This window comes from Diadema antillarum, unplaced genomic scaffold, assembly GCF_040938485.1.
Source record: "Diadema antillarum isolate AM-2024a unplaced genomic scaffold, OU_Dant_1.0 scf00000020, whole genome shotgun sequence".
Lineage (NCBI taxonomy): Eukaryota > Metazoa > Echinodermata > Echinoidea > Diadematoida > Diadematidae > Diadema > Diadema antillarum.
In genome coordinates this window covers 5,791,333-5,815,165 of record NW_027270909.1, presented here as the reverse complement: position 1 = coordinate 5,815,165, position 23,833 = coordinate 5,791,333, and the positions used below count along the sequence as shown (strand labels likewise).

Below are 23,833 nucleotides of genomic sequence, written 5' to 3'. Positions count from 1 at the left end.
AACTGTTACAAGCTACTGAAATCCTTGCATAGATCTGATTGGCTGAATGCAAATTTGTGCGACAACTTTGTCGGACAAAATGCTTCATGAAATTCCCTCTTGATGACTATGTAAAAGAAGCCAATCAATCAAATTCACATTTCAGTCTAGCCCCACCAACGGTACGAGACACGACAGCCGCTGTCCCGATCAATATTTATTTTCCCAGCGCCACAATGAGACGTTTGACCTCTGCGCTCGCATTTCATCACGCCGGTAGGTGCGGGCGAGGCGAGGCATAGGCGACGGCTGGATGTCATTCGGGCCAGAGCACGGAGAGCGCTGGAATACATACTTGAAATTCCGTCCTGAATTCCTCGACGCTTGCCAAAATAAGATGCTGCTCCTCCCTACCTCGTAACAAACTGTCAGGGCGGCCATGATGTAGACACCAGACATCACTGTGCGACTGGCCTAGGTAGAAGGGACTTGCCTTCAACAACAAACCGATACCTTTGGATCTTATTTCTCACCAGCTTGGCGAATTGCTCTGGGTGCCGCCGCGCTGCTGGATACGAGAGCCTCTTATTCGTCTCGCCGAAACTCGCCGCCCGAATCGCACCGGCAAGCATCATGTCATTGAAGGTACGTGCACCATTTTCGTTTACCCTCGGGACCCGAGCTCGTAATGTCACCATCATAATATACAATATAGATTAGATTGTATGCATACGGTAAATAATCATGCAATGCTTACGGACAAGTTGTAAGATAAGGCCAGATAAGACAAGCTCGGACCGCCTTGGGCCTTGCATCCCAGTGGCAGTGCAGTAGTATCATGATCATGGGGCTTGGGGTCAACGGTGTAGTGCAGTGGTATCTTCATTTTTTTTTTTAACGGAGCACTCAATGCTGCCGAGCTCTCGCTCAACTTGCCGTTCGTACGGAAAACCCCTCTCGGCCTCGCCGCTTATCTCTTTCGCGGCGACTTTCGACCATGCTTTCTGTCTGATGATGAGTCATATCTCACTGACGGTGATGGCGAGCGAGGTTCGATATCGGGTTGTACATAATTAGCAGACGATAAATGCACAGCGTGTCTTCTACTAGCGATTCGCGGGTCGTCGGTCGTATTGAATTGAGAGTGGCGGGAAAGGCAGCCGAGCCTTATCGTTTAGTACCTCCTTACATTCAATCTAGTATCGTACTGGATCGGGTGTTGTCGTCTGCTCGGTGTCAGATGTGTCAACGTCGAAGTGCATTCTCCCTGGAAATTCGCATGGTACCGATAATCAGGGTATCGTGATTTCTTTTGGTTTTGTTGTTTTAAAAGCTGGGATTGATCGACCAAGGTCACGTCTTGAAACCAGCACTATCCACTATCCCTGCTGCTTTCCGCTATCGGACAAACACCCCCAGGACGTCAATGTCACTACCGCCACCACAAACGACACTACTGAAACAATGAGATTTGTCCCTATATTATCAGAGTGCGATGATATGTGGTTTTGTAAATTGCAAGTGTGGAGTATAAAACACAAAAATGATGGTTTCTCCTTAAATTTACTCCGTAAATATTCCTCCGAGACATGCGAAAAAAAAGATATCTAGGGTGAGGCAAATATGCTATGCGTGATTATGAATCGGGAGCCCCTTGGTATAACGGATAATACTATAACACTCGTTAAAATAAAGAAGAACAAAAGAAAAAAGGCAATGTGGAGAATGATGATGACACGTTCCATTGGGTGAACATTACTCATATTGAAGAGGCTACATTGAATTAATCAAGGAGGTCAGTCAGGCGTGATGAAGGACCTATTTACATTTTGATGAGTTACATTATTCTGCAATTCTAATCCCTGAGAGACTCACTGTGTGTATATATATATATATATATATATATATATATATGCCTATATATATAAACAAGAGCTGCGCAACCACCAGACGTTGTAAAGATAGTACAATATCTGCATGTCATATGATTTGCGGCCTTCTATTTAGGGCTAGCTTGCGTTACAGACAGAAAAGATTAAACTCGTGTGTTGGTGGTCATGTTTGCCTAGACGTGGGATCGAGCCCTATCTCTTTTGTCGAGGACTGCATAGCGTGTGGAATCGTCTTGCCGTGTGAATAAATATTGATAATGGAGTCAAAATAGTGCAACCATTTGCAATGTCCTCACTGAACATAATGACAAGGATACGATGCGTGAGACTGTTACGTGAAACATGTGTGCAGTGCATGTGATGATACCACAGGTCGTTTCAACTCCCTCCCATTCATGAGTTTGCAGAGCAAATTTTTGTCAATACGGTCGTTTTCAGCGTTTTTTCCCCCCGTATTTTTTTCTTTCCAAGGGTTGTCTCATACTCTTTTATGTCAGCAGCGATGGAAGGTTATTTGTAGCTGAATGTTCACGCTCATGAAGGCTACAGCAAAGTTTGTGTAGGTGTCGAAGTGTAACGACTCTACACCACTCTGTTTGATTACTTATCCGACGACACATCCGTGACGTCAGAAGGGTTGTACTATAAAATGATGTCTGTGCGTGTCGGCATGCTTACATCTATTCAGTCTCATTAATAAACAGATAGTAACCGCACCGGGGAATCGAATGCTGTTTGGCCAACACAAGGTACATTTTGAACCTTAATGCTGTCGCTGCTGTTACTTTCCCCCGTTAATGTGTCGTGCCTTTTAAAAGGGAGATATTAAGAAAGCAAACACCGAAACCAGGTACCTCATTCGCTGTAACCATGTGTTAATTCCCGGGAACCAAAACCTCGTGAGGTTTTCATTGTATGACATTTTGTTCCCGATGTTACGCGTATTCATTCTATCATTTCTGTTTATATATCAGTAGGGGCTATAGTAGATGCGAATCCTTTCTATTAGTCCCATCAGGCATCATTGTCATTGCTGTTCTTATAATCATTACTATCAATATATGTTATTATAATTAATTCCCATTTGACATCAATTGCCATTACTTTGTTGACGGAGGGTTTATACAGCTGAGGGCTTGCGACGATTTGACGACGACTACCATGTTGAATTATGTGCTGGTATTTCATCGCAGTCTAGTGACAAACGGAACAGAAATTAATGTTGTCTTTATGATCTTAATAAAGATCCTGCGGCCCCATCAAAGACATTGGAGTCGTGATACCTGAAGATATAGGCCTACCGTGTAGATTTGTCGGAGAAATCTACACTCACACAGTGAGAATGCAGCAAACTGAAAAATAGCCACAGAATGCTAAATATTAGAAATCATAAACAAGGGTAAATATTGGTATCAGACAGTGGCAAGACTTGCCCCCCCCCCGACACACACATGAGGGAGAGGGAAGGGAGGGGTACCATAGACAAGGGCGACGAGTGTCGTGAGATGTTCCTTTGACAACGTTTTCTACAGTGCCGATAAACTCTATAATTATGCAATTATGAAATGAGGGAAGTATCTTCTTGTATCAAGCTAACATCCGAATAAGTAGAATGTCACTGGGAATACCTGAAGAAGTCTCCCTGTATATCACCAGAGGTGTACATGACACACAGCATGTTGGAATTTGACCCTTGCGCCACTTTTTTTCCTTTCCGTCTCAATCCCAAGCCCATTATTATGTTTGTTCAATGAACGGGTGCTGTGTTGATTCTTCTGGAACACACTGGAAGGGACCGTTCTTAATCCTTTCGCGTGGGCGTTTTATTAACGTCAAGTCTAGAATTCCAGAGACATTAATGCATCGTTCGCTGCTGCATGAGGTTTTTCAAGTTCTCTCGCAAATGAGCGCGTCAAATTTGACGAAAGGTGTGAAACATAGTAGCGGAGGTTTGACACACACTCGCAAACCCTCCTCGTTTTACACGTCCAGGGCGCCTTGAAGCGTGCTGTTGCATATGGGTATTTTTATTTTATCATTTTATCTTATTTCCCTTAATTCTCTCTTTGAGAACGTACATTGCGGTTTCGTTCAGAAAATACGAGGCATTATCCTTCAGAATGTGGTTTCCCTGATCCCTTAATTGTAAAGCTGAACGTCAATAAAAAAGTATGTGTTTTTCTTTGTTCTTTTTTTTTGTACTTCACTTCTGCATTTTACTGCTGCAAATGTGGGTGCATGGTAAGGCGAAGTCAGTTGGATTCCTTATTTCTTTTCCTTGGCATGCTTGGCAACAAGAGGCGGATTTCTTTTATTCAGTGCCTCGGGTTTTTCTTTTCGTTTCGTCAAAGACATTAACGTCTGCGTTTTTTTTCTTTTTTTTTGTGTGTAATTCAAAGAAACAAATGGTCTAGCTTTTATTCAGTTTTGCATTCCGTTATCCCTGTCATGGCGGCGTAGAGGCCGCTTGACAGGCGGGCATGGAAGAAATGGCTCGATGCCCAATGACATTTGTGAATGACATATTTGTGATTTGTGAGAGAAGTATTACAATGGATACAATGGGCGATAGAACAGTATGATCCATGGAATATACCACGCTCTTGGGTTTTTATAGAACTATATACCCGGCACGGCCAAGACGTGTGTTGTCATTCTTTCGTTTCGGTTGAGGTGCATATATACTGCCTGATAATATTTTTCCTTATTCCTTCCCTTTTGTTTTCTCTCTGTTCTTCATTCTGCCTGTCCCACGTTTCCCTGATTGATTGTCACGTTGTGTGGGTGAAGTCTTTCTTCTCTTTGTGACGTCTGTTCCTCTTCGAGGGGCGAGGGGTTTCCATTATTGTACACTTGTAGATTAGTCTTAACAATTGGAAGTGTCTGATATTTCAACATCTTTCTAGAATGAGACTAAGTTGCCCATATTATTTCAGCATACTATTATTGTTATCAAAAGTGAGTCGAAAGTTTCAAAGTTGCCTGGAAACATTATAAACGAGCAAAATGTTGTCGATAGTATACCTTAATAAATATACTCCCCCCCCCTTCTTTCCACCTCTGAGAGAGACCTGAGTTGACGTTAATATTCTCATCATACAGGACGCAGCTGGCATATAAGGGCGATAGGAACAAATAAGAATGATAATATGGCCTTCTTTATTCAGGGTAGCCTCTTCAGTATTGACATAGTTCTACCTGAGGGCCCTGCCATTATTATTACCCTAGCGTTGCCAGGTATCCATTTATACACCTTGAGTCGAGAGGGACTGGTGGGTAAGAACATGATGTCCAATGGACGTGAGCAATTGACGGGATTCCAACTCTTGTCTTCCGATTGAAAGTTAGAAGTCTTAACCATTGTGCCACAGCCCTCCCCCCTCCTCGGATAGTGAAGAAAGTCAAAATGGTTTTAACGCATAACAGGTATTGAACGAAATTAAGCTATTTGTAAAAGTAAAAAAAAAAGAAGAGAAAGAATATATTGAATAAATGTCATTCTATAACCATTTTGTTTGGAATCCCGGTGCCAGGTTCGACGCACTTAACCATTTCATTTCATTTTTCATTTCATTTCATTTCATTTTTCATTTCATTTCATTTATTTCCACAACTTGCACAACCTGTTAAAAAAAATGAGCACATTTACTATGCTGTAAAGGACGTATAATTTGGTAGACAGGTGCTACGTAAAAACGACATTTTTAAACATCAAGCGCCTCTATTCTGATCTCTGCAGAAGGAGTCGATGACGGACCATCAGCTGCATCTGGCTGCCCTCCAGGGAGATCTTGACAAACTCAGACTCATCCTCGACTCGGGCAAGGTGCACGTCGACTGCAAGGACAAGGTAAGCCTGACAGCTAAGGTTGTCTCCTCACGAGTATCTCAGTCAGAGGAGACATATCGTATCTCCCTCTTCATATCTCCCTCTCTCTTTCTATCTGTCTGTCAGCCTCTCTATAATATTTGTTTGATAAATCATTCTCTCTCTCTCTTTCTCTTCGTATATATCTCCCTTCCTTTGTCAACCTGTTTGTTTCATCACGAGTAGAGATCCACAGTCAGAGGAGATATGTTTCTCTCTCCTTCATATCTCCCTCTCTCTTTCTCTCATTCTGTCTGCCTCTCTATTTCTATATGATATATACATCATTCTCTCTCTCTCTCTTTCTCTTCGTATACTTATATCTCTCTCCCTTCCTCACCCTGTTTGTTTGCTTGTCCATCTGTCTGTTTAATTCTTTTTCTTACTTTTGTCGATGCATGCTTTTCTTGACCTCGTATGAGAGGTCATCGTGTCATCCACTGGGTCACAACACCTCCTCCTAGAGCAGTAGTTTAAAAAAAACTTGCGCAAACCTTAATGATTGAGACCCGTAAACAGCTTGGTTTGGGTGCGCCAAGATTCATCCAAACAGACCTTCAAGTGGTGGCGAATCCACTTGATGAGTAAGGTGACTGGATATACACGTATTGGAACCTGTATACATTATGGGCGCTGTGTCTGAAGTGCCGATGAGTATGCTGTGCCTCCTTACTCACATTAGCCAGTGAGTCCTGCGGCGTCGTCAAACTACAAATTCTGATGGATATAACCGTGTACCATGGAGCTACTTAAAAAAAAAGTAGCTCCATGAGTAAACTGTGTCTCGCATTTCAAGTATATAGGTCACGGAACATAAACTTCGAGTTCGTCACGCGCACACGACTTGGCGTTGATCTACATCGTCGTGAAAGCAGTTCACGATAGGCAAACTTTCCTTTGCAATAAGAAAGTAGGTCACGCGTGGACCATTAAACTAATGTATGTGTATCACCAACGCTCCCATGTATCGATGTACAAGACGGTAAATCAACTATCACATCGTCGTTCAGTCCGTAACAGCCGCTTGCAAAATGTCATTCCCTCTACTCAAGAATACAATTGAATGTATAGAATTTGCAAAGATATTATTGGTTCTCAGTTAAACATCCATACAGCCACACACACATGCATACAAACACACACAAGCACACACATACACACAGATACAAGGTACACTGCAAAAAGTCCGGTGTTAAATAGTGAACACCGAGCTGGTGTTAAATTTTCGGTGCTCATTTATGGTGTTAAATTAACACCTACGGGTGTCATTTCCAAATTTTAAACTGTTTTTTGAAGAGTTTCTCAGTAACTGCACTTCTTGTTGATTTTCAATTTAAACAAGACGATCAAGAATTTTACATTAAAATACTAGATTTTTGAAAAAATGTGAAAATAAATTTACACCAAAGTAACACCAGCTGGTGTGGTCCCTTATTGAAGCTGGACGGGTGTTAAACCATTGATATTAACACCAGCAAATATCAAATCAACACCATAATGGTGTCATTTTTGAATTAACACCAGTACAGTGTCAAAATAACACCAGGTACAGTGTCAAATTAACACCACGAAGTGTCAGGTGAACACTTTTCAACACCATCACAGTGCATTTTTAACACCTGTGGGTGTGGTCCTTTATTGAAGTTTGATCGGTGTTAGATTTAACACCCGTGGTGTTAAATCTAACACCGATGTTTTTACAGTGTATAAGCATACTATGTAAATCATATGACATAATTTTTCGATTTGAAACGTAGCAACATTAGCATTAATTAACAGGGTAACTATACAGTCCACCTGTAGTCAACTGGTCGTGAAATACTATTCGTGTGAGCAGTATTGTTCCCGCTTTGTATTAGGGGTGTATATAGAGTCACATTTCGATGGCGCCTATATTAGCCTAGTTGCATGAATGTCCTCTCTTATCACCATGGCGTTCTGTTTGATGTGTTGGCGCCGAAAATGAGAGCAAGTGCTCACGGAGTTTCCGGATAGCCGCCATGTCTTGGGAGCTAATTACGCAGATGTTGAAGGTGACGCCGAATTTGCGACGAGTTACTTAAACTGGCATAACCTTCTAGTACCGCGGCGGTGTACCAGGCGAGGTATAACAGGCGCCGTTTATACTCCGTAGATTGGTGTATATTAGCAGGACGTAGAAAGAGGGTCTTGTAGTTAGCCTCCGACCAAGGCGTTTCTCAGCAACACACCAAGCAGGTAGCCAGAAACGAGCCGCCTTAACGCGTCAACGAGAATGCCGCGGTCAGAAGGCAAAGCCGGAAGGGAGGAGATAAAAGCTTCTTTTCAAAGACTATCATCTCGGTATCCTGTAATTTGTGATGCCCGCCCTTCTTGATGAACATCTGCTAACGCGTACAGATGGACCCTTAGTTGATCATTAAAAACGAAATCAAGTTAGCAAATTAGTCTATTCTACTCTTAGGGCAGGAGACACTGGACATTAGTATACAAGAAGGGAAGTTCAGATATATTCTTTGCTATGTTTTTAAAGCTATCATTGCAAGCTATTGAGAACAGGGAAAGGAAAGTGGTTTGATTGTTTGTTATTGTTGTTGATTTCGTGAGTCATTTCAAAGGAATAGACAAAAACGGCAAGAGAGAGAGAGAGAGAGAGAGAGGGAGAGAGAGAGAGAGAAGAATGTTTATGGTGCTGAAATCGCAGGAAAGTATTAGATAGTAAACATCTGGTTTGTCACAAAATAGAATTATCATAGTACTATAAAATGGAGCCACACCCAAGCTTGTTGAGATACAGCCGCAAACATCATTATACTATGATATTTCCCTCTACAGACATCAATACTGTGAATACGTTTCTACCTGTTGTGATTTGTGGAAATGAGAAACACTCGCTCCATGAACATAGAGTTAGTTCGTCTATTTCTTTGTCACTGTCCGTTCGAGCGTAAATTTCACTGGAATTCAATAGCCTTTGATTCTTCATGCTCTAGAGGTCATTCGTGATCATCTTGATGTAAACGTCATTCCTGAGAGTGTGCTCGCGTGCGCGTGTTTTCAAATGCCTTGGTCTGCACGTTGTGTTATGTTTATAATGTTATAATCTGCCAGGTTCAATGTGACGAGAATTCTAGCGTTTCCATAGGACTATTTGTTTGTCTATAGATCTTTCCCTAAATACTCATACACATTCGTATACACTTATTATGCATACATGACCTATATATTCTTTCCTGTAGAATAGAATATTATAATTGTACTTCCCTGTAGAATATAAAATTATACTCATAGATAAACTTTCTTGTGCGTGTTTTTTTTTTGTGTGTGCATGTGTCTCATCTCTCTCTATGTCTCTCTCTACCTAATTCTATACTGAATAGCATCAGTGTTGGAGAATCCGCAGAAATCACACACACACACACACACACACACACACACACACACATATATATATATATATATATATATGTATATGAAGGGTTTGTTTGCAAAAACCGATAAGTCCATTTTTGAAGATTTTGAAGTACGATCTCTTTCATAAAGTACAAAATAATACCTTTTAAATGATATATTGGTCACTACATATTAAGGTATATTTTTGAAGTTATGGTCAAAAGAAGCAAACATTTTCTTATTATTCTCTTTATTTTTTTGACCTTTAATCGCAAATATCTCCATTTGGCAAATATGGACTTATCGGTTTTTGCCAACAAACTCTTCATATATACATGATGTGACGTAATTCTTTTTAATGACTTTGGTTCTTGACCTTGAAATTCTTTATTTACGGTTGTATGCGTTTGTTGGAAGTTTGTGACTTTATCATGACCTCTGAAAAAAAAATCAATTCTAACTCAAAAGATGGTGTGTGTACAAGCAGAAACACATCGAATTGATTCATTTAGCACATTGTATATAAAAGAAGGTCTCTTTGTGGAGATTGCTAGAATACTGAGCAACCTACCCTTTTCATATCCAGATAAGATAACGAGATACTGGGTAAGACGTGTATACATGCTTACCGGATCGAGTCTATGTCGGAAAGCGAAGAATAACTGTCGTACGGAAATGACGAATGATGAGTCGCTAAATGACTCCAGGCCTGTCGGGCTACCCATATTTTAAATTATGGACACGCACGCACACACACACACACACACACACACACACACACAAACACAGATGCCCTATATTATTATACAAATATACAAACACAAGTACGAACACACAGGCACATACACACACACACACACACACACACTTACATGCTTGCACTCAAGGCTTAATATGCACACAGAAACACGCGGGCTCACATTGAGAATGCCCCACGTTGCGACGTCTCCCATGCACATGGCCATTAGTCAACCCACTCTTCCAAAAAACCTCTCCTAGTCACGCATCGAGTATCGTAGAGACATCATTGTGGAACATTCAAAGTCGCACGCGACCAACGCCTCCGTAATCTTGTATCCACACAGGGTGACTCATGCAGTGTAGGCGGGACGTCTTCGGGCACAGTTAACGGTCGGTCATTCACTACCACGTGCTTCTCAAAGACCTTAAACTCATAATTTTATAGCTAAATTTCCATTTTACCAGAACTTTCAGAGCCGAAATCTTCCAATCTCTTCAGTTGCCCAATTATAATTTTCCCTGATAGCGTATGATGAAGTGACGATGTGATGAAATAATTATGTGGAGGGAAGTGGAGTATTTGTTGATGTCCCCGCTATTTATTAGCAGAGAAATTTTCCACAAACTTGACATCAACTACATTCTCATAAATTAATGCTTTGCAATCTATGCTTTGAAAGACCGTCCGCAAATAACATGAGTGATTTGAACAGACCAAAAGGGTATAGTGTGGCATTATTTTGTTCTCTCTCGAACGATTGCTGGTACACAGTTAGAATCTCATCCCCCACCCCACCTCTATATCCATTACTCGCTTGAAGCACACTGCAAAGTGTGCACAGTCTACAAGTAACAGTGGATTTTTGTGATTCTTGTTTATAAAATAACGCCGTGAATGTATTCGGCCTTGGCAAAGGCGTTTGACCAAGAATATTCGGAAAAATAAACATTCTCTGTAGCCTAATACTACTGCTGTGTGTAATGCGCGTGTATTTAGTTGTTTACACAATAATGTGTGAACAGATACAGAGACTGATGAATATTACATAGTTCATGCCGTACTTTTGGTGTGTTTATGCTCGCGTTCGTGTTGTCGATTCCACACAAGTGAACCAGCTAATCTATTCATTTAGTCTATAGATTTCTGCTTTTATTTTGTTTTTATTTTGCTTTTTTTGATAATCATTTCACATCTTGGCCGTGCATTCCTCTCTAGCCATCAAGCAAACAAGACAAGAAGGTCACGGTGCCGCTGTGGCGGAGAGGTGTCTCATAGCGATTTCCCGAGATAAGAGCCGGGAAAATGTCCTCGTAGCGCCACCATTGTTCGCGATTTTCTAACGCCTCGTTAAGCACAATCCAGCGAGCCGAGATTAACTCTCTAGCCGCAATCATCTGTCATTTCCTTCCATATTTTACTTATTAGTCTCATTAACCGTAATGACATGTTTAAAGGAAGTAAAGTGAAGGCGGAGGGAATTATTTAGCGTTATACAACACAGAGTGTTATGAAAACGCGCTACCAATAAAAACTAATACTAAAGTGAAAAGAAAAAATAATGAAAAGTTGCCTATTTGTGACATTTTCAAATGCTCATAAGTCTTGATTTGCATTGATATTGTGGTATGATGGTCACATGGTACATTATTATTTATCATTTATGTATGTTGTATTCATCTTTGATTATCCAGCAGTTTATCACTCTTTTCGAGTGATTGTCAAATTAGGCAGTTAGGGGATATCATTGGCCTAATGCGGAATCGAATTTCGCAAAGAGTACTGATAGCATCAACAGGATTTATACTGTTACAGTTGTTCCGAAGGTTCATAAATTTGAAGGTAATTCCAAAAATGAAAGTAAGGTTTGTCATTCCGAAAGTTTGTAATCCGAAAATGAATAAGGGTCGTTGTTATGACGGGTCGTAAATCAGAAAATGACAATAAGAAGTTCGTTATTTCAAAGATTTGTTAGCCTTATTTCACTTTCAGATTCCCGGATTAACGAACACTATATGATGTTTCATTTCCGGACTAACCAACTCTCAGAATTATGGCACAAGTAAAAATGTTCGGATTAACGAACCCTATTTCATCTTCGGACAAACGAACATCTACATGATCTATACTAGGTACTCAGAATTTGTTTCGGAATAACGAACCTTCGAAATAACGAACATCACCCATCTTTACTATCTGCATCATATGGGACTTTACTGAACGGGAGGTATGGTAATAAACACTGCTGCTATCATTGTTCGCCTTTAGTCCGTTGACGGCTGAATGCAATGAGATGCTATGCAATGAGATGCCAGACAAGGGCTAAACCATTCAACAGAGACAGGCGGATGATACATTACAATTGTTTGTACTATATAGAATATGATCATAATCCCTGCGGAAAATGAGTAGAGATGCCTGGTTCTCCCATCACATTTTTGACAGACAGGCTTTTGTCAAGAGATTGAGCTGTTTACGATTACGGTAATTCTTGGTATGAGAGTAATGGAGTATGACCGTAATGGATTCAGCGCATTAAATTATGGGACTGCGTCCCTCGGCCGTATATTAGTCTTCCCTAAAGTCCATCTACGATTTTTGTCAAAGTGAGTGACACGAGGAGTCCGTGAAGCAGTAAGGGAAACATAATAGAGACAAAACCTCTCTTTTTTTTCATGGTAAAACTCCTGTAAGTAAGTCTAGGCAAATTGATGTTATGATAGCTGCAAATGAAATGTGTACGCGAACACTCAGAGGCCGAAATTATTTTGAAAATTCCTCGTACAAGCACTGTAGCCGCCTTCCTTATTAGGGCAATTCCATGAGAAATGTTCACTTTGGTGAAAAAATGAAGTTTTGAGTTTCACTTAAGTTCTCAAATATTCTGAAAAAGTAACATATATATTTTCATTTTTTACTAGTCTCATCTTTGTCATTACAAAATTTTGTATTTTTCTCAGTCAATGAAAATACTGTATGATGTGTTGCAATGAGGCAAAAATTTGGCTATTTTTAAAGAGTTTAGTGTTTCTGTCTCTAAAGCAGGCCAGATATGTCCTAGAGGACTTGTTTAGCTTTTAAATTATAGTCCAGTGTATATATCAACAGAAAATCACAACCAACTTCCTTAGCATTCATCAGTTTTTGACCCATTGATCCTCAAAGTTGTGTGATTTCTCTAACATTTGAAGCGTCATGTCCGTTACGTTTTTTACTATAAGTTTTCATAGCCAAGAGGAAATTAGTGTAAAGTTGCTACAAATTCATTTTCTATGTTAGGATTGAATCCCCTTGCATGTGTGGAAACCACTTTTCTATACCACTTCTAGTTTTCCTGTAAATGGCGTAACGGACATGACGCTTTGCGTAACGGACATGACACCTCATATTAGACAAGTGGCAGAAATAACACTGTGGCTCAGTGAAACAGGGTGGTGATTAGTTTTAATTGCTTGAGGATAGTAGGGCATTTCTATACTTGAGTAAATAATTAAGTCTGCACATCACTCAATAAAACAAAAACAAGCAGACTTTGCTTTCTGCCACTGGAAGACTGTTGATTTTAGATGATCTTGCTACCCTGTTACACCGGTTTGATCCATTCCCACCTCTTGTAATCCTGACTGATAAACAGCAGCTGTCATTCCAAGGAGTATTTAGACAATGGAGTTTTCACTGTTGGCCTTCCCTTCAAAACTTAAAATGAGCACTTTCTACATACATAAGTACATTGTAGACCACATTTAACACATATCCACCATGGAGTCAACACAACAGCCAGGAACTCCTGCACAAATGGATCCTCGTGCATCCAATGAACATGATCACTGATGATACAACAACAAAGAATCCAAATGTCACCAGCATCAATGTCTTCAATGATGGTGTTGTCTCATAATTTAAAAAAAAAGTTTGTGCTGCATCCATACATGTACCTCTCTGATCTCTATGACTCTATAAATCCACACCTTCAGTGGCACGTTAATGAGATATCACTTGCCAAGAGGGCTGAGAATGGAATTGTTTCTTTATTAAGCGTGTTGACAGTACATGTACATGTAGCTCTATCGTCAGAGAAAGTCAGTCTGAATGCTGCCTATCCATTTCATCAATACAACTAAACTAGATGTACCTCTATGCCAAGGGATATACCGATATATATGACAGCGCACAGCATCGTACAAAAAGCACAATTTTGAGATGCTATGAGAAGATGTTTATCCACTGAAAGGTACACTGTATAATCATTTTTACAACCAGTTTGTAGGGAAAGCATCCAGTATTTCAAAAAGTCCTACTCACAAGCTGGTGAGAATAATGTAACCAGTACACCACTCTGGCAAGCCTAAGCAAGCAAGAAGTTGATTATACAATTTGTACGAGTTGAATTTGCCGTGAAGAAAACAAGAAATACTTTGTTGCCCAGGTGACCACTCTACATGGAAATGGATTACCGGTTTATGTTGTGAAAATTCTCAGAAAAAAAAGGGGCTTGATCATTCACTTCTAGCCAAGAAAATAAAGCATTTGTTGACAATGATAAAGTACTGGTACTAGCAGTGGAAGTTTTTACAATAGTCTATCCAAGATTGGATAACAGGGGATGATTCTACTTCAAGGATGACATTAATGCCAAATGAAAGAACTTTGCAGAAATAAAATTTACATGCCTTATTTCTTTCAGATGATAACATTAATTTGATAATGGTACCAAACAGTTTTGTGGTCCTGTTTCATTGCATAAAAGTTGATGCAATCCTAAGTTCATTTTAATGATGTTGTGTTCAAACTTTTTATTTCATACTGATCTGGTTCTGGTTTGTTCTGTTTTCTTTGCCTATCCGCAGATATGGAGACATGATCTTCTGTGTTGTACATGTATGCCATTGTGGTACTCTGGGCATTGTACTCCATGTGCTTTAGAGTAGCTGTTAGATCACTGAAACCTGCAATAAAAGGACTTTTTGATGTTTTGTTCAAGAACATAATGTAGTTAGCAGTGTGCAGTTATTTTAATCTTTTTATTTTGAAACAAAGAAGTGAAAATATGGTTCACCTTACAAGGGTGTCATGTCCGTTACGCTAGTGTATAATACTAAGTATCAAATATTAGGCCACTAAGAAAAAAATAACCACAGTGTAAGATAGTAATATGTCCTGTTTTGCTATGGTGGGTGGTAGTAACTGGAAATTTGTCACTAATTGTAGCTAGCTGGTGCAGGAGCGAATTTTTTTTATATTTGTTTGTTTTCTAAATATATACAAAGAGTAACCCCCCTAAAATGATATAAATATAAGAAACATTACATGATTGCAGTTATGATGTGTGTCCCTATGTTCTAACCTTACTATGCCAACAATTGAATATCTGCTATACCTTGTAATAAAAAAATTCTCTTAGCTTACAAAAAGTGGACAAAACTGTCATGTCCGTTACACTCGAAGTGTCATGTCCGTTACGCAATATTTTAAACTATTACGAAAGAATGAACAGTAAAACTACTCTAAATTACACACAGAGAAATTAGGGTTCTATTAGGGTTCTTATTTTCACCCTACGAGCAAATCTAACTAAGTGGCACCTTAAAGGGTTCGGGATGGATGTAGGGGTGCAAATCCGAACCCTAAAGGGAGCCGAGTCTTAAGGGTTCGAATTTGGAACCATTCCATAGTCTTTCCCGAAAGCTGACATGTGGGTGTTGAATGGTGTTTGCTTGAAATGCCACACTATTTTTGGATATTATCGTATATTTTTATTTGAAAATATAACTACACGTTGTTAAAGAGTAACAGTGTCATCAGTAATACTGTAATAAAAAAAATTACTACTTGAATTAAACAATTGTTTTTTCTTCTGGCACCGGGATCAAGAATATCATTTCAATGACGTTATCATAGAGTACACGTATTATGCGTGCACGCGTGGACCGTTGAGCACTTGGTCAATGGCAAAGCTAAAATCGCATGCGCACGCCACGCCGTTGGTCGCGCGGTATACGTACGTACGTGCATACTACTGACGTTCCTCGTTTGAAATGGACAGACGACCGTGAGGTTGGGATGATGAATTAATCTTTTTGATGAGCCAAACGTTGTGAGTAGATAATTGTACTGTAATTCCGTTGAAAATATTTCACAGTAATCGATGATGATATGTGTGAATTATGCTCATAGAATGCTGAGTGGTGAAAACTGATGCGAAAGAGTTGTATCGAGGTACATGTGTACTTACATGTCAGAAGTGCCATCATACATACAGTAAAGCATAGCGAATAAGTCAATGAAAGTGCACGGTAATACGGAAAGCCTCAACCAAGGTACTAATTACGACCAACAGCCCCATACGCATAGCGTAATTACGCTATGCGTATGGGGCTGCTGGACGCAGTTACCAAGGTACGTACGTAAATAGGTGACCGGATATAGTCGCATCATTTTCGTTAATGGGAATTATTACGTTTGAGCCGAGTTGAGGCTCAGTTGGATATTGGTTTCTGTGAGGTTGACAGAAAGAACGATGTAGGCATGTATGATGTGCCTAATGAAGAAAAATAGTGTTCCTGGTTCATTTAGGAGAATTTAAGACATGTATGAAGATTGAAGTCAGAAAATTTAGGTTGGCCTTGACTCCTTGTTGTCTATCAATGAAAATAGAATGTGTGTTATAAATTAGCAATGCCATAGTCACAGAGCATAAGCAATGATACACGATATGTGAATGTAGATAATATCTACTGGAGAAGTTGCATGTGCTAGACATGACATAAATAAAAAAAATAATAATCAATACAAAAATAAGTCACATAAACAAGGTATGTAAACGGTAAATCACTTCAGAAGTACAACTACTTGTCTTGATCCCATACTTTAGCAGGTAGATATTCCAATATTGATTGTATGTTGAACTTTGTTTTATTCAATTACAGGTTGAACCTTGCTGATCCATGCTGATGCATGGTGTTAGCTTGGTCTCATACTGGGCCAAAGGGACCTGTGTTTGATTGATTATTTATCATCGAGTTCACTATGCATCAAGTTCAATAATGGTCTTCAGGATGAGTGATCCAGGTCAACATCGAGAGACTGGTGAGCCATATAGGATGCCAGAGCTGGAGATGGAAGATGTTCAGGATGTCAATCCTGGTTCCTCGTTGAGTCAGTGTGGAAGCCATGCCAGTTCTTCTGAGAGTGATGGCCAGAAGGGCATACTATTTGGCAGCTGAAGCAGCTGCTATAGAAACGCATCAAAAACTAGAGCTCGAGGAGTTTCGAATTATGCAGCGTAAGATGAGATTAGCTATGAAGACCAAGCTGCAGGTTGCTGAAGCAGAGGAGCAGATATACCTTGACTACGAGAACAAGAAGTTGGGAGTCGGCTTTCCTGTGAAAGCAGAGGATGAAACCTTGCTGTACCCAACTGAATGCGCCAACCAACCAGTACACACGAGTACACCGATTTCCCTGACAAGAGAAGTAGCAAAAAAGTTATTTTTAGATTTTCTTTGACTTTTAGCAGATATAGTCCTAAAGCCAATAAGATCATCAGCATCATGTAGTATCCCTGAACCAGGTTTGATGAAAGCCCATCAATTTTTCCGTAGATAATCCGCACAGACCGGGAGACAGACAGGCAACCTGAAAACATATGCCTCCGGCACCATTCAGGGCGGAGGCATAATAATGAGACTCCTATATCATATGTCATGTATGTTTAAACCATATACAATTTGAGACGGGTCACATTGAATCCCTCCCCCCCCCCCCATTAGAATTGCTTAACACCACGGCTCTAGAAACATCTTTCCATTTTAATCCAGAAAGTAATCACCTCCCTTTTTTTTAGCCGAGGGTGAGCATGAAGCCACTCCATGAAATGAAGGTTAGCATTTTTTTTTTTGCAAAATATATGTGAAAATTTCTCATTTCATAGATAACGATAACTATTTATTCTGTCTTCTAAACTGTTGTCAGGTTATTCCCTTTCTTAGAATGCACTGGCCTTGAATATTTACAAGAATACTCTAAAGAAATATATAATAGAAAAATACAAGAGAACGAACTTGCAAATTACAAATTTAAACACAACCTAAAGAGAACTTGACTTCTATTCACTTTTATCTCTTTTTTTTGGGGGGGGGGGGGAGGGGGGATTGTGGATGAAAATATGAATCTGCTAATGGATATGAAATACTGAAATTATGCTTTCCATTATAATCATTTGATACTAGATGGGGTTAGCTTGTATTGTTCACATTTTAGATATTTCTTCACCATCGATAGCCTCAGTGCTTCAACAACACATGCACACTTTGAATTGATTGTTTAAGTAGTGAACAAAAAAAAAATAAGTCGCCTGCTGTTTTATGTAGTAGACAGCTACACAATGTATGTCAATTTTGGGCAATCTCTGGCAATGCAATGTCATAAGTGGAGTAGCTTTGTGACACTTGACAAAAGCATGATTTTCTCACAAACCCTTTATGTATATAAGGATTGAAAAATAGAGTTTGTTCCAAAACCTGAGAAAACTCAATATATCATATCTACTTTTTTTTGCATATAAAAGAACACTGGACTTCACTCTTTAAGAAGGCAGAAACTATTATCATTGCCCTTACATACGTCAATGACTTGTTGAGGAAATGTGCATGTTTTTCCTAAAAGAAAAAAATGTGAAATTCTCTTTAGGTTTTCCTTGAATAGTTCTACGCATGTGACATCATAAACTCTTCTCACTCTGCTGCGACTGCACAAATGATTTAAAGATTATTAACTTTTGAACTGAATGTCCACTTTTCACTTTTTTTACTGATGTGTTCTAATAGTATAAGCCAGTTCGTGGTACCAGTGTGAGCATGTGCTGAAAAAGGTTATTTGTACCGAGAGACAGGTTGTTTTTTTAATTTCACTGAGATAAGCATCTGTAATGCTAGGATTATTCATGAATCCTTATAAATGGTGCCTGCCAGTACATCCACTTGACAGCAAGCCTGGTATTTGGCAATGTTAACACACACAAAAAGTTTGTTAACATATTCAAAACAGCACTTAATAAGATAGATGATTCCCTAAGTGTTGATTGACGAACCATACTGGTCACTTCATCTACACTGGTTAGGTTCATTCTTTGTTTGAATATGAGTTCCATAAATGGCTATGGTGGGCAAGCTGCTGCATTATGTCACTTTGAATTGAATGAAGTGACTAACCAACTGAGAAAAATGAAAGGTCAGTTGTACCTATGTGCACATGAGCTATCTCCGGACTGGCTTATTGCTGCGCCTTCACTCAATCCACATGTAGGTCTATATGAAGGTGGACTTGCCCTCTAACTCTGATTATAATTTTAAGCTTTGTATAAAGTGCTGATATATTTGTGTAAGGTTTGGTGAAAATTAAGTGTTGAAATGATTGGAAGAGTTGTGAGACTGTAACATCAACTTTTGAGGTATTTCTCATGCATGATCATAAATCTCTGTAAAATATTGATGGTAATAGTAATAATGATAATAATGATGATAATAATAATAGTAATAGTAATAATAATGATGATAATAGTAATAATAATATATTTTGCTTCTGATCATTATGCTTGTGATGGTGCCAATACCAATACCTGCTTTATGAATGTGAAAAATCAACTGCTCTTTACAATATTTTGAATGTTGGGGCTAAACTGCATACATTGTGTAATTATATTTATGGTCTACTGAGTACAATGTGCTTCTTGTTTCCATCGCTTGAAAAAAAAAAACAATATATCAAAAAAAAATTGTTTTTAAACTTGTCTCACAAGACATATTCCTTCCTCTTTATGTCCAGTTTGTCATACCACTGATTGGTTAACCTTATTTTCCCTTTCTGAGGTAACATTTTCTGTGGAATTGTTAATGTTAATTTGATGCAATGAAAAGTGTTTTCAGATGTGCTATTCTGCCCAAGATTTATAACTGGGACATATCTTTAGCTGTGTGCATAAAAAAGTAACCAAATTTAGATGTGCATTCTTCATTTTTGATTCTTTTTTTTCACCTTTCTTATCGTTGGTGTAATTGTATATGAAAAACAAAATGTGAAGTATACTAATTGTATAATGAGGCACATTCGCAAGCTCTCAAGCTTGGAATTGGATGGAATATGTCAGTACAAGTAGTGAGTTTCAAATATATATGACAGAACTTTGCAATACCCTTCATTGTTTTGGCAATAACTTGTGTACGAGAAATCAGAGTTGACATATCGCTGTTAATGTCTAAGAGCGTCATAAAGGTGCTTTTGATTACCTTAAGATGTACCGGTAAATTCAAGGTACATATCTATGATCCATTCTAGAAGTAGAAGGACAATGTGAAAGATGTTTGTCACATAGTTCACTATTACTCTGCACAAGCTTCAGGGATTTTTTAAATAAAAAGAATTAGTGCTTTTTGTCAATGTGGTAACTTCCTTTAAAAGAAGAAAAAGTAATCATTTGATGGAAAGAACAAATATTTTTTTCTTTTTCAATGTACTGACCAAATTTCATACATTTTTGATTTACATTGCCCTTTTTATGACAAAATATGCATCTCGTATTAGAATTTGTAGAAATACAATGTATATTTGATGTTCACTTTAAAGTAAACCATGAAAAAGAAAATCGCTGTTAACTTGTCCCTCTTCCATGAAACATATATTAAAACGTTAATAATTTATATGTAAGTATGCACTGTATTCATCATGTTTATGCTCTATTTGTTGTTGAATTGAAGTCTCTGACTTCAGTTTTTGAAAGAATGTGGATTTAATTGACTGAGAAACTGTGTGTAAATCTATGCATGCTATTTTGCGTCATGTCTGGAGTGTTACCTTAGGTAATTGTTTATGAAGTCAGTGAAGGCATCCAGTAGACCTTAGGTAATTGTTTGTGAAGTTAGTGAAGGCATCCAGTATATAATTATTTTGGTTTTAACGAAAAGGTTATAATTTTCACCATATGGGGTGCAGAAAGGTAACCCTATATAGAGACGTGTGCAAATTGTATTGCATCCTATATTGCGGTGACTTTATCACCCCATAGGGTGCAAAATTACAACAATAACAATATGAACCATAATGGGTGCAGGTATGAGGTGCAGAAGAGGAACCCTGTATAGAGGTCTATATTTGCACCTTTTTGGGTGTTGAATATAGGGTGCTAAATAAGAACCCCCAAAAATAGAACCATAAATGGAGCCGCTGGTGTTACAACGATATGAACCAGAAAGGGTGCAAATTTGCACCTGAATTTTTGTTCACCCTATGGGGTGCAGAAAGGGAACCCAATGGAGGGGTGCAAATATGCACCCCAAAAAATAGAACCCTAAATGGAGCCGCTGGTGTTACAACGATATGAACCCCATTGGGTGCAGAAAGGGAACCCAATGGAGGGGTGCAAATATGCACCATATATGGTGTTAAATATAGGGTGCTAAATAAGCACCCCCAAAAATAGAACCCTAAATGGAGCCGCTGGTGTTACAACGATATGCACCCTCTAGGGTGCAAATTAGAACCGTAATTTCTCTGTGTTTAGGACTTTATGAGTAAAGCATGACCTAAAGGTTTAATCAAGACCAAAACCAGCTGCATCTTATCCAAAAATTCACAGGAATTTTCATAATGGTAAGTAGATCAAAATGCCTTGTCCATTTAGTGTCATGTCCGTTACGCTCGCTAAAAATGCAATTTCTCAACAACCACTTGATAAATTTCCATGAAATTTTCAGTGTACGTTACATATACTTAAATGTGTCTGATAAACTCAATTAGAATCTTTTGGAGACTCCCAATTTCACTGTGTGATGGTTTGAATCACAAAAAAGTGGTCTGAATGTCATGTCCGTTATGCTGGAATTGACCACTAGGAGAGTCCAAATTATTCTTCTCATTTGAACATTTTTGTATGTTCAAACCGTTATTACGTACTCCATATTCTTAGAATAAGCTCAGGTAGGTCGATCCGTTGTTAAAATGATTCCTCTTTTTTATACCCCCTTCCACAAGCATGTTAATTCACAGAGGAAGGGATGTCTTAAATAATTCCGCGAATCACAAAGAATACCAAGGAGAACGAAAAAACGAAGAATGTATTTGCCGCGATATTGGATATGTTTCCCTCCGTGAGTCAAATCAATGTATAAATTATCCATGTACAAAGCCAGGCAGCTTTGTTAGTTCGCGTGCTCAGTGGGGAAAAAAGAAATCATACCAAAGCCGTTCATTCACTGGGCGAAATTATGATTTGATATCGTCGCAAGTTAACTGCTCTAGAAATAAAATGCCTCTAATAAGGATATTTGCTCATCTAATTTTCAATAAACTTTCTCTTCCAGCGCTAATATACATGTGACCTTGTACCACAAAACCAAAAAAAAAGGTCGATTTTTAGTTAAAGGCATATTTTGAAAATGCAAACGTTCAGTTTTAAATTGATATCTCAATTAAAATGACCTCTGCTTACCAATATTAGAAATAAAGCACACACTCGGGAAAAGTTTGTACTGAGAAGAGGCTGTGTAGAGTCTGCTCAAGCGATTTATCTTACAAGCCCTGCTCTGTGCAATATAGATATGGCACAAAAGATGTAAAAGGATGTAAGACTCCATAGCAACAACAATAAAGGGATTATCAGATTTATAGCTGAAATTGATCATTCTATATTATCTTACAAATCTTACATTCTATCACTGACTAAAACCAAATTTCAAAGCAGTAGCATTATCCTTAAAAAAAAAGTTATTAGAGTTGAAAGTGAAGAGTGTGTGAAGGGTTTTTGAGAAAGAGGCCTCTATAAAACATACCTTATCGCACCATTCTACAAAAAAAGTGAAAATTGCAAAAGACACAATTTCCCATTTGTTTTTATGTATATATATATATATATATATATATATATATATATACATATATATATATATATATATATATATATATATATATACTTACGATTATGTGTGTGTGTGTGTGTGTGTGTGTGTGTGTTTCTCGCAATCATGGTAGCCACGCTACCCGTATCTTAAGCAGCGTTTCTCTATGCCAACAGTGGAAACTTTCGACAGTTCGCATAATAAGTATACATCAGTATGCTCTTCTCTTCCAAATTTCTTCGTTCTTTTTTGGTCCTATTTCTTCTTCTTCGTTCATTCTCATATTCCTTATCCCACTTCTTCTTATCTGCGTGTGTCATCCTCCATTTTGGTTTATGATTGACCATCATTCGACGTGCTGACATGACCTTTTATATTTGTGACCGTGCACCTCAAAACGAACATAAAGTCGCACACACTGATTTTGAGTGAGGACTGAAAATAAGTGAAATGGGTCAACCTAGCCGAACTTGACTTTTTCATATTTTCTGAAAGAGCGGGTTTTCTTTTACATTATGCTAAAATTTGGTATCATAAAACGGGCAGGAAAGTGTGTTTTTTTAGCAGTTTATATCGAACATTTTTGGTAGAATAGTGTGATTAGGTGTGTCTTTAGAATCCCTTTTTCATTTATGAAAAAACCTTGTCCACACTATTCACTTTCAACTCTAATAACTTTTGAAAGGATAGTGCTACTGCTTTGAAAGTTGGCATTAATTATTGACAGAATGTGTTAATGAGGCATGCTTAATTTCAGTTAAATCTGATAATCCCCTCATTGTTGTTACTCTGGTGGTTTACTTCCTGTTTTTTGTCCCATTCATCGCACAGCCAGCACGGTTTGGTAAAGATTAAGCGCTCGAATAGACACTGTACTTCAGAGCCTCTTTTCTCAGTTCACATTTTTCCTGAGTTTGTGCTTTCTTTCCAATATTTAGATAGGTTAGGAGAGTCCATTTGATTTGAGTTATACATCATTTTAAAGCTTAAAGTCTGCTCTTTCAGAATATGGTCTTAACTAAAAATTCATGTCTGGCGACTTTTTGTTTGTTTTGAGGTGCAGGGTCACATTTAAGAATATTATTTTGATACACTT

General features: G+C 38.6%; 1 protein-coding gene across 2 annotated transcripts in view; it reads left to right on the top strand.

The window, feature by feature from the left end:
- The first annotated feature begins 325 nt into the window (after positions 1-325).
- LOC139729186 (uncharacterized) overlaps positions 326-23,833 on the top strand; it is a 55,630-nt gene continuing 32,122 nt past the window's right edge. For both annotated transcript variants that reach the window (XM_071640125.1, XM_071640119.1), the window contains exons 1-2: positions 326-624; positions 5,611-5,721. In XM_071640125.1, coding sequence (XP_071496226.1) covers positions 613-624; positions 5,611-5,721 — 123 coding nt within the window. In that variant the 5' untranslated portion in view covers positions 326-612. The remainder of the gene's footprint in view (positions 625-5,610; positions 5,722-23,833) is intronic.